This window comes from Argiope bruennichi, chromosome 3, assembly GCF_947563725.1.
Source record: "Argiope bruennichi chromosome 3, qqArgBrue1.1, whole genome shotgun sequence".
NCBI classification, from domain to species: domain Eukaryota; kingdom Metazoa; phylum Arthropoda; class Arachnida; order Araneae; family Araneidae; genus Argiope; species Argiope bruennichi.
The window spans coordinates 137,402,641-137,417,228 of NC_079153.1; the positions used below are offsets into that span (position 1 = coordinate 137,402,641).

The window sequence follows — 14,588 nt, forward strand, 5'->3', positions numbered from 1 at the left end:
ACTCTTGTGAAAATGAATGGGAGGGGCTTGGCGAGATATCTAAATCCGTTTGAAAGAAGAATTGAAACAAAGTCATCAAGATCAACAAAAGCTCCCATTACTGCGCTGCTTCATTGAACAACAGCGATCGCTTTAGTTCCATAACAAATCAACAAAGAGGAGGGGGGGGGGCAATAATTGGCATTACAGAGGAACAACAATCGGGTCAAAGCCGTTTCACGCGCGCCACCCAACGAGAAAGACAGTAAACTTCATTTAGAATAAAGAAGTGGGGAGGGTTGAAATAATAATAACCACACACAAAAAAAAGGAAAAAAAAAAAAAAAAAAAAAGATTGCAAAGAGAGAGAAAGATCCGGCTTGCGATAATGATTTGTCTAATCTTTGACCTAGTTGGTCCTTATGGGGTCACCACAACTTTCTCCGCCGGAAGTTGATGGGGAGGATTGTCCAGAGACATTGGGAAATGCAGAGAGTGGGGAGGGAGGAAGATAACAGACAAAGGAAATAGTCTCATAGTTTGAGGAGTGAGTATATAAAGTCGTTCCTTTTGCAAACTGACAATCACTTTCGATTCCTGCGGTTTATTGAAGACAGCTCATCATGCGTGCCCAGGTAAGGATATTCACTTGCAAAATCAGACTCTTTTCGTAAACTAAATATTCCTGAAGTCAATCGTCAAATATTATACGCTAAAAATAATTCCACTGATGCTATAGGAAATAGATAAACATACATATTTTTTTTTTCACCAGATTAAACATTTATTCACTTAAAAAAGGCATCTTTTCTTAAACATTTGTATCGATTGCATTTCAAACTCTACCTAATATTAATTGTACTTATGCGGAAGTTATTGTTCGGTATTTCTGGATTATAGTAATAAAATGGCTTTCACATAGAAATCATTCTTTACAAAATGCTTAACTTTCATTCATTTTGGAAAAGATGTTCAGTATTATATTTAACTTTTTGGATTTTGTAAGTTGTAACTTTATAACTCGTGAAATTTAATATTGAATAGTTGCCATTACTTATTTTCTAAGGAAAGTAAGAAAAAATATAACATGATATATTAAAAGATAGTAAGTCGATATTAAGCCTTTATTTGTATTTACATAGTAAAGTTTCCTTTTGCTTTTTCAAATCTGATGGTGTAGCAATTTTAGCCAATACTTTAAAGAACTGAATTTTTTTTAAAGGATTTATCCTTTTAAATCCATATACTCATATAAATTACTATCTCTAAATTAAATTTTGTGATATCATTCTATTCAGGCATACTTTTTGAAATTGATCTGATTCTCTATTTGGAAGCATTTTCTTAAGTTAGAAATTTATTCCGGGACTAAAAAATATCAAGTATAACAAATAAGGTTGCAAATTAAAGTTTCTATCTCATTTTCTTGTGTTTAATGCAGTCTCTATTCATTAATTTACATATTTTGGATAAATTTTAAACTCAACAAGTGTTTTGAAGTGCATTTGAGTAAGTTTAAAAATACAATTATGAAGATTCATGTTCTTTTCATAATATTGATTTTTTTTCAGTGTTTTTTAATTGAAAACTAACATAATTTATCATTTTAGGTTTAATATTTATTCTCTATATTATTTATGTATTTTACTTCTGTATCAAGTTTGGGGTTAATATATTCAAGAAACCGTTGTAATTTTAGAGTCGTTAGAGATCTAAAGAACACAAATTTTTCTGATAAGAGACAGTTTTCACCGTTTTTAAAAATTTCTCAAATGATTGCTGTGGTACATTAAAGCGTTTCATTTAATTTGGGCTTTGTTACGCAGAGGATAAACATCGCATTAGCAACCTAACTGTTTTTGTGAAACATTATAGGAGAAAAGAACTAATTTCAGCAAGTTTCTAAAATTTGTTCTTTCATTTTAAATAGATTGTCGAACTATATAATTCATTTAATTATATATAATTCATTTAATTATATATAATTCATTTAATTAAATTTACTTCCTTACGTGTGGTGCCACCTAGTAGTGGATTTCTAAACTATTATTTCAAAATTTCATGATATTTATAACACTTAAAAGTAGGAAAACTAAAAAGTATTAAATAATTTAAATATAGAAATTCCACTTTTTAATACATTTATAAAATTTGACTACTTAAAACTGCTCTACTTGAATTTATTTTTTATTCCAGATCCTCGTCTTAGTTTTTCTTGTTGCCATTGTAATGGCCAAGGACGATTTGACAGCCGCGGAAAGTGCCCCACACCACTACGACTACTACCCCAGTCACGCCTCCAGCCATGGTTATGGATCCCACGGGCACCTCTCCAAAGGTCACGAATCCCATGGACACGGACACTATGCAGACCAGGGGCATGAGGGGAAGAGTGGTTATGACAAACACGGTTCCCACCTGATCGCATCATACGGTGATCATGGAGCTCATGGAGCCAAAGATGCACATCACGAGCATTATGGCAAGTCGCAAATTTTAATACTCAGATCATCCAAAAAAATTCAGACAAAAAAAAATCGATTTTTTTTTTCAGTTAACTGATTAACTCGCACAAATCATTTTATTTCGCAGATCATCTATTATCGCAGTTTATAAACAGACCTAACATATCAGATATTCTGCACTGTAATGGGATCATAAACATACCAATTAAAGTGAAATCATGGAGAGAGTTCTCAATTTGAATCACCACCGACTTCAGGCTCAGAAACATAAATTTCATTTTTGCTTATTTTCAATTTACAAAAGATGAGTGTACACATTCAGAGTTATGAGAACATAGTGATGTTAATGCCCCGTCGATTTTTAAACAGGCAAGCACGGAGCTTACGTGAAAAACAGCGGCAGCGGGTACGAGAAGGCCTACTCCTACGACAAGCAGGTCCACCTCCATGACATCGATTCACACAAATCCGGACATCACGATAGCCATTCTGACCATGCACATCACGATTACAAAGTAAGTGCAAAGTTCGTATTCTCACGCTCATGTTGTAGTTAATGGCCGACGTAATTCCAAAGAGATAAAGGTTTTAAGAATAACCATTCACTCTGTGCATCAAATGGCTCAACCCGGCCTACACAGGAATTGCGTCCTAATACTAAAATAATTAATATGAATCAATTTATCGGTTATTGTAGATAAGCTAATTATTATAGGGAATTGCATTATTAGGTCGCTTATAAATTGGAACTCATTTCATATATATATATATATATATATATATATATATATATATATATATATATATATATATATATATATATATATATATATATACAGCGATTAAAACTGCTTGACACTTTTAAACAGATTTTTTTAAATCACCCATTGGTGGAGAGTAAGTAACTCGCTTTTGGAAATATTGCTAAATATTTATATATTGAGCAATATTGCGTCCCATTTGAAAATCACGTTCATTCAGGTAGCAATGCCATTTCTTTTCCTATATATATCGATTTCTTATAATATGCATAACATTTAAATATTTACTATTTCATTTTTAGTATGCCGTTTAATAGCAAGAAAAATAATAGAGCATTATCTTCCTGTAAAATTATTTTCGTTTCGTTCTTTGTATTGCACTCAGTGCTTAATTCTTAAAAACTATCGGTCCAATTTCATAAATATATCTTCAGATATATTATAATCTTTTGGCAAATATGTAGATACTGAATCATTTTGTTAGAAAATTGTCAGAGTTTTAAATTTGGAACTTAGAAATTGAAAGTAATTTATTGAGTTATTATTATTGCATAGAATTTTTCCTGAAATATTGTTTCATGATTTGTAGAATGCCGGACATTACGATGACCAGGCTCACAAATCTTACGGGGCGCACAGCAAGCACGGAGGCCACTCCTACGGAAACTCCGATCAATTGAAATCCGATTATGGTCATCACGGCTATGACAAACACGATCACGGCAAGCATGGCTACGCCAGCTCCTATGGACCTGCCCAATATGTTCCAGTCTATGCACCCAAAGTGCCAGTCTATGCTCCCAAAATCATCGCAGCCACTGCTCCAGTGTACGCTTATAAAGCTGGTGTACCTCATGTCTCAGAATACGCCTCCAAGGTATCACCACCCTACGCCCATAAGCCCCTAGTGCCAGTCTATCAGTCCAAAGTAGCCATCCCCATCTACAAGCCAGAGACAACAGGATATTACTCTTACCATCATTAGAATCAGTAAGTATTAAACACCGATTAAAAAAGTTATCAAATATTTTACTAATCATGATCTCTTAAATGAGAGGGATACGAACAAATTGAGATAACATATATAAGTTTTTGACTCTCGAAACACTGATAATGCGGCCTTCTCGAAGACATGAGAAAGGAAAGTAGGCGGTAGACGTAGAGATGCCCCCATTGAATAGAGATGCCATTCATGAAGACAAAACTTATTTGCTAAAGAAAAATATGATGAATGGCCGTACACATATTACCACGCCTAGAGCACAATTTGAACCTGTTGAGCCATGGTGGCAGATAGAGGAGACAAAATTTCTTCCCCTCCCAGTGTAGCCAGAGCCCATTTTGCTAGTAAAGTTTTTTTAAAAATTCTCCAAAATGATTAATAATTTCAATACTATAAGCATAGGTAATTCGATAAAGCTATCTTGATAGAAAGCAATTATTTAGTAAAGCGGTTTTATTTAGTAAAATGCATTAAATAAACAAGTTATTCTTTTTGGTTAACGTTAACATCTTAGTGAGAATTTTTTTCCCTCCATTTCCTCTCTCGTGGTCATTTTGTGACTTACAAGAAATTTTGGGCACAGAAGCTCTAAGCCAATGCAATTATTAACTTATTCGAAAAAAATTTATGATTAAGTTATAAAAAAAATTTTTGCTTATAGTCTATAAAGATAACTTCTTCCATTTTTACACGATTTTATTTTTTTACCTCGAAGTATTTTTTATTTGTGAAAATTGGATTTTGGAATCGATTTTTTACTCATTTCTTGATGTAGCGAAAACTCAAAAGAAATTCAATTCAGTTATAAGTTTTCGTTGACAATATATCACTGTTAAAAGTTTTGGAATTTAATTATTGAGTAATTAATCGATAAATTTTAATTAAATTTTGATTCCGTATAAATGTTATCATCTGGCAGCAAAGTCGACAGAAATTGACTTTAAAATCTCTTTATATTTATAATAACAGAATACATTAACATTAAAAAGTAAAGAACAATTTAAATAAAACCGTTATTAATGAAAATCCTTTCATTAGGGCAGTAAAAAAGTAGAAGATATTTTTTAAATGGAAAATAAAACAAAATCATAAAAAAGCAGATCGCTGTAAAGCATACCATAAGATAAACTAAACCACAATGAATATTAGAAGAAAAAAAATTCAGAAACATTTATTAAAAATAAATTGAAAACTATTGTGAATGTTCCAATTCCAGACTGATTAGAGCATTTCTAACAAGGTCTCATGATTTTACAATTTTGTTTTGAACATTCATGTTTTTGATTTTTTTTAAAAAAATTCTGCTTTTTGGTACATTAATAAAATGTTTTTTTTTAATCTAAAACTATTTTAATGTTTAACTTGCAGTGTTTTGTCCTCGCAGATCTAAAATGAACTGCTCAAAATAAAACTGAGATTCACCTGAATGAAGGAAATATTTTCTTTACAAATATTATACTTTATTACTTGAATCTGTTCCGCTCTAATTAAAAAAATATAATTAATTTAAGGAATACCATTTTCAGTAAAATAGAAGCTATAAAAAATAACAATGTTCTTAATCCATACAAAAAAAAAAAAAAAAAAAAGGGAAATGAAACTATAGCACTTATATTTCTCTACAATGATTTGGTGTGCATTTTTACTTTTTAAAAATCAGGACCATAATCATGATTAAAAATTGCTGCTAAATACGAACAGCTATGGGCATTTTTTTATATCGTTAAATAAAGATCCGCCCCCCCCCCACACCACACCACTATCAATATACCACAGTGGTCAGAGAGGAGTTGAGCGTTTCGATTTAAAGAGTAGCTATTTAAAACGTTTTGCATGTTCGTTTTTTAAGATATGGTCTTTCTTTTCAGAAATTTCATTTGATTTGCTATTACGTTTATTAACGATTTATGGTGGGGAAACCAAAATGATTTCTTTCCCATTAAAAATTTTGTTGATTTTTATTTAATTTTTATTAGTGTCTTAAAAACTAATATAGCAAATTCTCTCATATGAAATCTCAAATTGTCTTTATTTATTCAACGGAATCTGTTGTGTAGACATAAATATTGAACTTCACATATCGGATGAGATTTTGCAGGATGTGTCATTTTAAATTTGATTATAAAACTTAGACAACTGCTTAGCAGAAACGAAGTGTGCCAGAACCTTTCTCTCATTTCGTTGAGTCAAAATACTTACATTGGATGGATAAGCAGTAATAATCACATCTCCTAAGTTAAGGAAAAAGAGAGCAAGTGTTAACCCGGTCAGACGATTCATCATTTGGGAATATTGTAGCTCAAAAATAAGATTTTGTTTTCATCAGAAGAAATGATTTTTTTATGCATTTCGTATATTTTCATGATTTTTTTTACATTGTATTTATAAAGCAAAGAAGCTTATTGGTGTCGCATCGAGTATGAAATATCTCCAGCAATTGATTCTTATTATTTTGATTCTTTCAGGTGGACACAGCGAAGATTGGAATATGTGCTCTTGCAACAACTACAAACAGAGAGTGCTCGCATTCTGTGGATCACAGGCTGCACGATGCTATATCAGTTGTTGGAAGAGGACTCTTTGTACATTATGGGAACTTTTTCATGCCATAGAAAATAAACTTATTTAATTTTCTAATTTAAACTCAGTGTGAATTATTCTTTGCGGTTGTCCAAGCCTCAATATGACTGGATTTTTGTCCATTTTCGTTCATTCATGAATGTTATGTGATCGGTATGCATCATTTTCAGGTTTCGATATCGCATCCATACTGAAGAGTCTGTTCCTAATGCTATCATTATTTCTGTAAATATAGAACTTGAGAATTTTGAGGAATTTTTAAAAAATGAACATTCTAGCGGGCCAACTACATCTAATGAAAGGTTTCTTTCGAATAAACCACAAACAACTGTTTTCAAATAATTCCAGAAAATATTCTTTTTCTAGAGCAAATGAGCACGAAAATATTTATAAGACCAACTTTACAAACTAAAGTGCTACATTTTTATAAAATAAATTAAAAACTAAAAGAATCTATGGAAACTCTTAAGGATTATATCTATCCATTAGAACAGTCAATATCTCAAAATGTATTAACTCTTCGAAAAACGAATCTACCCATTTGTGAAATAATAAATTTATTCGTTTTAATGAGTGTCTACTGCTCTTTTGTATCTTAGACAACATAAACCGCTTTCATATAACGAAAACGTTACGTAAATAATTTTCGTTAAATTAATTTTAAGTGCGTAATGCGCTTTTGAAAAGGTATGCCTGCTGTAAGGTTTATCTTGAATTTATTTTTCTGTCTTGTTTTAACCAAAAGAAGTTTCAAATGAAACTAATTCAAATAAGTTTTGTTTGTTATCTATTAACCCAATTATTTGAAGCATGAAATAGTATTCATAAGTTATATGATCGACGGAAAATAAGGAAGTCTGATTCGTTCAAAAGCATGGAAATACCACATAATTACCGAATAAAGGTAGGAAAATGTGTAATAAAGAATTTGTTTTTCTTACGTAGCATTTAAAATAAAAAGTTATCGGAAGCGGAATTTATTTCGATGATTTCTTAAGATCTAATTTAAATATTTGGAAGAAAAATATATAATAAAAATAAATATTTGGAAGAAAAATTTGTAATAAAGAATTTATTTTTCTTATGTAGCAAACATTTTCTCCCATGGCATTTAAAATAAAAACTTAATGGAAGCATAATTTATTTTGATGATTTTTTAAGATCTATTTCGTCTGACAACAGCCTTCATTTCTCACGTACAATTTATCCGTAATAAGCTAAACATTAAGTAAGTGTTAAATTTGATTTTTTTTTCAATATTAAGAATCCTCTTCCGAGTGAAATTAAATATTTTCTTATCTGGCGATTCTGAGATGTTACATAATGACTCGCTTATTTGCTTTTGTTATAGAGATTCGCTTGCATGTCTCCCAAAAATTTTCGACAGTCAACTTAAGATCTTTTCTATAGCAAATCGACAATATTTTAGCACCACCAATTTCCAAATATCATTTCTTTGACAAAATTGGCAATTTAGCTATTTAATTAGTTGTAGAGTTACTTCCAACAAATTTTTCTAGAAAAAAAAAAAAAAAAAAAAAGGCAGATTTTTTTTTTAAAATTTATTTTTATTGATCCAAATTTCTTCATGTATTTTGAAATAGAAAATATTCGAATAAAATTATTTTGTAATCCTGAAACATTTAACTAGATGTTTTGTATAAAAATACTTTCGCGTTTTACAACTGTAGGAAAACACTTTCACAACAGCAGCTCTTTATTATCAAATATCTAAAAAAACAATCCATCTGATAATGGAAACGCCACGTCTATTTCATCACATGTCGCTAATCGATAAGAGAACATTGGATGTCCATAGCAACTTGAAAGAAACATCTACACGTTATTTCAGAAAAATCTTTCCCTGTTTCTTAAGAAAGTTTGTTCAAAAATGTGTGATGATTTTAATTTGATGATTGTATCTACGTTGCTATTAAAATACTACATTTCATTTGTTTTCGTCTGTACAAAGTCCTGAAGAAGTTTCGTTCATTATTTTAAGTAACACAAAAACCTTTGAACGAACAAAATAATCGTTTCTGCTGTTGGACTAATCATAAAATCTATTTGCAGTAAGTAACTGTGCAAAACGCTTCTTTATGAATATGATTTAGATAAATATTATTAATAAATATATTATAAATTTCATGTTTTACATAATTTAAATTCACGTAGATATTCGTATGAGAAGGAAATAATTGGAAATAATCTTTAGGAAACTGAAAAACTTGACTTGAGGGCTTAGACATAAATAAGAATATAAAATAATATTTATATAAAATAGTATTTTTATATATTTTCATACTGCACGAAACTTTTTCTCTGTGGTTTTGAGAAACTTGTGAACAGGAAAAAAGGGGTTGGTAATTTCAAATAAATGCAAATATAAATCAAGTATAAATAAAGCAAGAAATGTTGATTTCATTCATGCATTTCAGCGTCATTAATTTTACGAGATCCTTTGTGATTATTTATGGCATTGCAATTATGATCAATGAGTATGAATCATTGATCGTCTTCTTAATTTCATTCAATTCCGATTTCTAATTATGTTGGTTGAAATCTCGAAATTCTGAGCTTTCAAATGCAGGTAAAATAGACGGGCATTCGCAAGATGTTGAGACTCGAGGATTAAAAATAAAACGGCGATTTCTCATTATAAAATCTCTATTTTAGCATACTTGATACTTAATAAGTGAAGTTTTATTGTCCAATCCAAAAATAGTATTTTCAATAAAACCAATTTCATTATTTTTGTTACAGTTTTATGAAGTTCTTGCTCTTCCTTCCTTCATTAAAACTACAAAAGACAACAATCATCTTTCTATGCATCAGATTTCTAAATCATTTGCTTTTACTTCATTCATTGACTCTTTAGATTTTAATTTTGCAGTATATTTTAATATACAGTATATTCTTTTTAGCATTGTGTTATAATTCAGTTTCAAAAGGCATTGTCGACTACAGAACGGAATTGTAAAATCCTTTTATTTCATTTTTTAAAATTAAAAAAAAATGAATATTTCAGGTTTGTTTTAATCTGAAAGCCAAAAGAATCAAATGAATTATCCTATCCAATTTTCAGAAATGGTTACTGTTGGAGAGAGTATTATACAAAGGGTCATTCATTTCAAAATCCTTTTCCAAAATTCATCTAAGGGTATTTTTTCTTAAAAATGCATTGATTCATCTCATCTCACAAAGGAAAAGTTTCATGGCCCTTTGAATACGGAGTTAACTGAATTATACTAAACATAGTAATAAAAGAATTGATATCCGGTGGCAGGCGCTAAATGTTGGATTTGACAAAATAGTCTATTTTGAAGAAATGTGATATTTTTCCATCTGATGCAGGATGCTTAATGTATTATAAGAGATCTATCCAAATATTTCAGTGACAAAATAATTAAATATCTAGAAAGCTAATTTTTTAATAAATAAAATAAATCTAAATCCATCATCTCGACAGAATCAGATGTTTTCAAAAGTTAGTCGATTGTTGAAATTTATTTGTTTGGAACAAGAGTCATAAATGAGGTTAACCTGCAATTTTTGTGTGGATGTTTCTACTGTACGGATAAACTTGTGAGAAATTTAAAAGTTAAATATCTGTATTGCTCAAAATTAAGTAAATTTTTAATTTTATCGAATTTCTGAAAGTGATGAGACATTTTTTCACAAAACTATTATTTTGGCTAGAGTTGTAACAGACGTTGTATTCCCTCTTGATCGTAATTTAAGATGTGATGTTTACCGCAGCATCTTAAATAGCTTGTTGCATATTGGAAAATAATATTTTCCTTTAGAGAGATACAGTCTTAAAAATTAGTGATATTTTCAGTATTGGAATCTTTATTCAATCTCAAAAAGTCAAAATATTCCATGATTTTCTAGAATAAAAAGTTTGATTTGTTCGTTTCCATATGAAATATTATGAATATACTTACCACGGACTCTAATACAACGTGGATGATACTTTCCGATGATAATAAATCATTTTATATGGGATTAATCATTTTATTATCAGACGAATATATTAAAGTTCAAACATATCTCTGAAATTAAACTACATATATTATAAGTGAAATATTACATTTTTAAAAACTGTTTAAATAAAATCACAGATTCATTAAGAAAACAAGTATATAAATTTGCTTGTCGAAACAAAAACTATAAAAATGTTAGATGTTTTTCGTCTCTTTATAAGAATTCATGTTGTATAAGAATCTATAGTTTTCTAATTTTAAAAGCTTTTACGATCTACTAAAATCATGATTATTTTCTTAATTTCAAATGAGATACTTTTTGTTATACCTTTTGCCGTGCTTCGTGATTTGTGGAAATGTTATCTAATTCTCGTACCCTGTGGGAGTGGAAGTATCAATCTGGGATTCCTTTTACGGACGTGATGGCCGGTTGTATGACTTTTGAGTAGAGTACACTTTGCGTACCAGTCATAAAACTGTCAATCAATAGTCTCGTTTACAATATGGTTGTGTTACTGATAAGGGTCAGTTCTAGGAGAAGTTACAACATTTTAAACGTTATCTAGAAGTGTCATATTTGACAAGAGTTAGCATGATGTTTGACGCAATTTCGAATACTTAACGATACGTTCTTTAATACCATTTCATGCATTTTAATTCTGTATGAATAATTTACACTTTACTTTTTATGAAAGATGGATTGCTTTTCAATGTATTTATTCAAAAATGTACGATAAAAAGTATTGAGAAATGATATTTCTTCTCATATAAATAGTGTATCCACTTCGAAATAATTACCATTTCTTCTAGATTTTAGATATAAAAGCATTACTTTACATAAATATAACATTTGCATTAAACGAAAGAGTTTGCATTTCATTAGTTTTTGCTTTATTTCGTCTTGATTCGTTTATTTAATTCAATAATTTCGAATATTAAAATATATATTATTTAAATATAGGCACTTAAAAAAAGTAGTTTCATAAATTTGAAGTACAATTAAGTGAGGTTAGTGGTATTGGAATGATTTGTAAGGAGGGAAAAGTTGCAAAAGCGACTCTTGAAATGCCGTAAGTAATAAGAAGAGCTTCCAACTAAAGATATTAACTTTCCATGTTATATCTGTTTAAAAAAATCAGTTTACAGAGTAGAAGAGTCATTAAAAATGTAAACTTTTCTGTTTATCATCGTAGATTTAATTTAAATGTTGTTACATTTTTTTTTAAATCTGTACTCTGATAAAGATAAATTATTTGTTCATTATATGACTTTGCATTTTGTATATGAAATATTGTAAGAACACAGTACATAAAATAAGCAGCTTACTAAATCAGAAGTATATTAATATTTTGCTAACTGATCATTTGTATCTGCGAAAATTTGTAGGAGATATTAGCTGGATTCAAATTTAATTTTCTTCTAGTTGCACTATTTATTAAACCAAAATCCAAATCTACTGTTAAAAAATAATATAGAATTTTTAAAAAATGATATTTACTAGTATATGTTCTTCAGAAACTTTAATTTTATTGAAGATCGTTCTTATATGTACAATAAATCATTAAAAATAGTGTTGAATGAAGTTCTGGTAATACACTCTTCATCAATATACATCTACATCTTTATTGAAATGTTTACTGATTAGCTATGCGTTTTAACCGTATTTTAAAAAATGTAATTATTTCCAATTTCAGAAGAAGTTTTTGGCCGTTTTAAACCAGGGGCTCTGAAATAATTCAAATCTCAAAGTCCCCTTTTCTCTCCAAATTCTTTTTATTGATTTTAATTTGATTTTTATTCACCAATTTTTAGGAGTAAATCTTCAAAATTGAAGTCCCTTTCTAAAAAGTCCATTTCAATATTGTACAAATAAAAAAGTGCTCAGTCAAAACGTAAAATTAATTTTAAGCAAAATATTGATAACAAAAGACAACTTTCTATAACATCTAAACAATATTGTAAAAGGAAAGAATATATTTTTAAACTATAAAGCTCCAAATTTTTTAAAAATTATAAAATAGCATTAGGAATAACTTGTAAATGGTAACTAGGAATATTACTAGAATAAAGTTCCAAAAATAATTTAATCAATACTTGATTATGACTTGAATAAATTTGACTGCAAGGCAGTCTGTCATTAAATGAAAGTGTAAAACTAAATATCTTTCTACAACTGTTAAAAAATTTCCAGGTTGAGGGTATTTTTCTTTGTTGTTTTTTTTAACTAATCACTCTTTGTTAAGATTTGTCATTTAATCAGACTCGTCATATTTAAATACTTCTTCGTCCAACTAGAATATTATGTTAACTTATCTGCATATGCATTTTGCGATTAATATTTATCGTAAGTATTCTTTATAAGCTTCCTATGCATTCTACTTTCAAAATTTACATCATCAATGGAAATATGATGAATCAATTATATGACTTTGCATTTTGTATATGAAATATTGTAAGTATACGGTGCATAAAATAAGCGGCTTATTAAATAAGAAGTATATTAATATTTTGTTAATTTATCATTTGTATCGGCAAAAATTTGTAGAAGATATTAGCTGGATTCAAATTTAATTTTCTTCTAGTTGCACTATTTAATAAACCAAAATCCAAATCTACTGTTAAAAAGTAAAATAGAATTAAGAAAAATGATTTTTACATTAATATATGTACTAGTATATGTTCTTCAGAAACTTTAATTTTATTGAAGATCGTTCTTATATGTACAATAAATCATTAAAAATAGTGTTGAATAAAGTTCTGGTAATACACTCTTCAGCAATATATATCTACACCTTTTTTGAAATGTTTACTGATTAGCTATGCGTTTTTTCCGTATTTTAAACAATGTAATTATTTCTAATTTCAGAAGAATTCATGGCAGTTTTAATTTATTTGATTAGAGTTGATTTTAGTTGATTTTTATTCAGCAACTTTAAGTAGCAAATTTTGAAAATTGAAGAACCTTTCTAAAAAGTCCATTTCAATATTGCGGCATTGAAAAGAGGCAGTCGACTCTCCATGGCCGAATGGTTATAGCACTGATCTCATAATCAAGATATTTATTCCATTTTCACTTCTAATGTTGCATTAAAATAACCCGAATTTTATTTTTAATTCATAAAGTAAAATAAGGACTATTTTAGGAACTTAATAACAAAATACCTGATAATATACGCGCACACACTCACACACAAAGGGGGGGGGGGAGGGGAGGGAATGGAAAAAATTGACTTTTAAGGAGAAAGCATATACTTTAAATTTCACAGATAATTCCATATTTTTCGTTTAAAATTATTCAAAAATTAAAGTGTGGAATATTCCGACTTTAATCTAAAAGTTTTAATTAACAAAAGAGGATTTTCTCCCGAGAATAAAAGTGAATGTATATATATGCGGCTATAAGTCTATTTAAAATATCGACCATTGCGCGTAGTGATACTAAATTTAACACACGCATATTTGGGAGAAAGAAATATGCAATTCAGTACATTTAAAAATATTAATACAGAAAATAATGTTATCTCTAACGTAAAATTATCTTAACATTTTAAAAAATTAATAAATTTTATTGGTTTATCAATCTTTGCGTATTTTTATTCTGTAAAAAGAATACAGATAGCATGTATGTTTTATAGATCTTTTTTAGATCTTCCGTTTATATTTACGTATGAAAAGATAAAGTTTTCATATAAACGAGAATACTAGATTTTTAAATATAAGATAAAATGTATTTTTATAACTATATCAGGCTTGTTATGTTATTTATTTCATGTGTGTATGAATTGTTTATTTGATTACCAGATTTATCAAAAGC

The 14,588-nt window shown here is 29.0% G+C and overlaps 1 protein-coding gene and 1 long non-coding RNA gene across 2 annotated transcripts in view; both read left to right on the forward strand.

Moving 5' to 3' along the window:
* The first annotated feature begins 492 nt into the window (after positions 1 to 492).
* Positions 493 to 6,851, forward strand: LOC129963658 (histidine-rich glycoprotein-like). Its single transcript, XM_056078153.1, has 5 exons — positions 493 to 614; positions 2,176 to 2,461; positions 2,814 to 2,959; positions 3,795 to 4,195; positions 6,674 to 6,851. The coding sequence occupies exons 1-4, from the start codon at positions 603 to 605 to the stop codon at positions 4,188 to 4,190; spliced, it is 840 nt and encodes a 279-aa protein (XP_055934128.1). The 5' UTR covers positions 493 to 602; the 3' UTR covers positions 4,191 to 4,195; positions 6,674 to 6,851.
* Positions 6,852 to 8,695: 1,844 nt separating this feature from the next.
* Positions 8,696 to 14,588, forward strand: part of LOC129962534 (uncharacterized) — a 32,962-nt gene continuing 27,069 nt past the window's right edge. The window contains exon 1 of the long non-coding RNA XR_008783920.1: positions 8,696 to 8,860. This is a non-coding gene — a long non-coding RNA (uncharacterized LOC129962534). The remainder of the gene's footprint in view (positions 8,861 to 14,588) is intronic.

Bases quoted from the DNA above. Each gene is read 5' to 3' on its own strand.
- LOC129963658 (XM_056078153.1), top strand. The intron at 2,462-2,813 runs GCAAGTCGCAAA...ATTTTTAAACAG, and splicing joins TGCACATCACGAGCATTATG to GCAAGCACGGAGCTTACGTG. The intron at 2,960-3,794 runs GTAAGTGCAAAG...CATGATTTGTAG, and splicing joins ATGCACATCACGATTACAAA to AATGCCGGACATTACGATGA.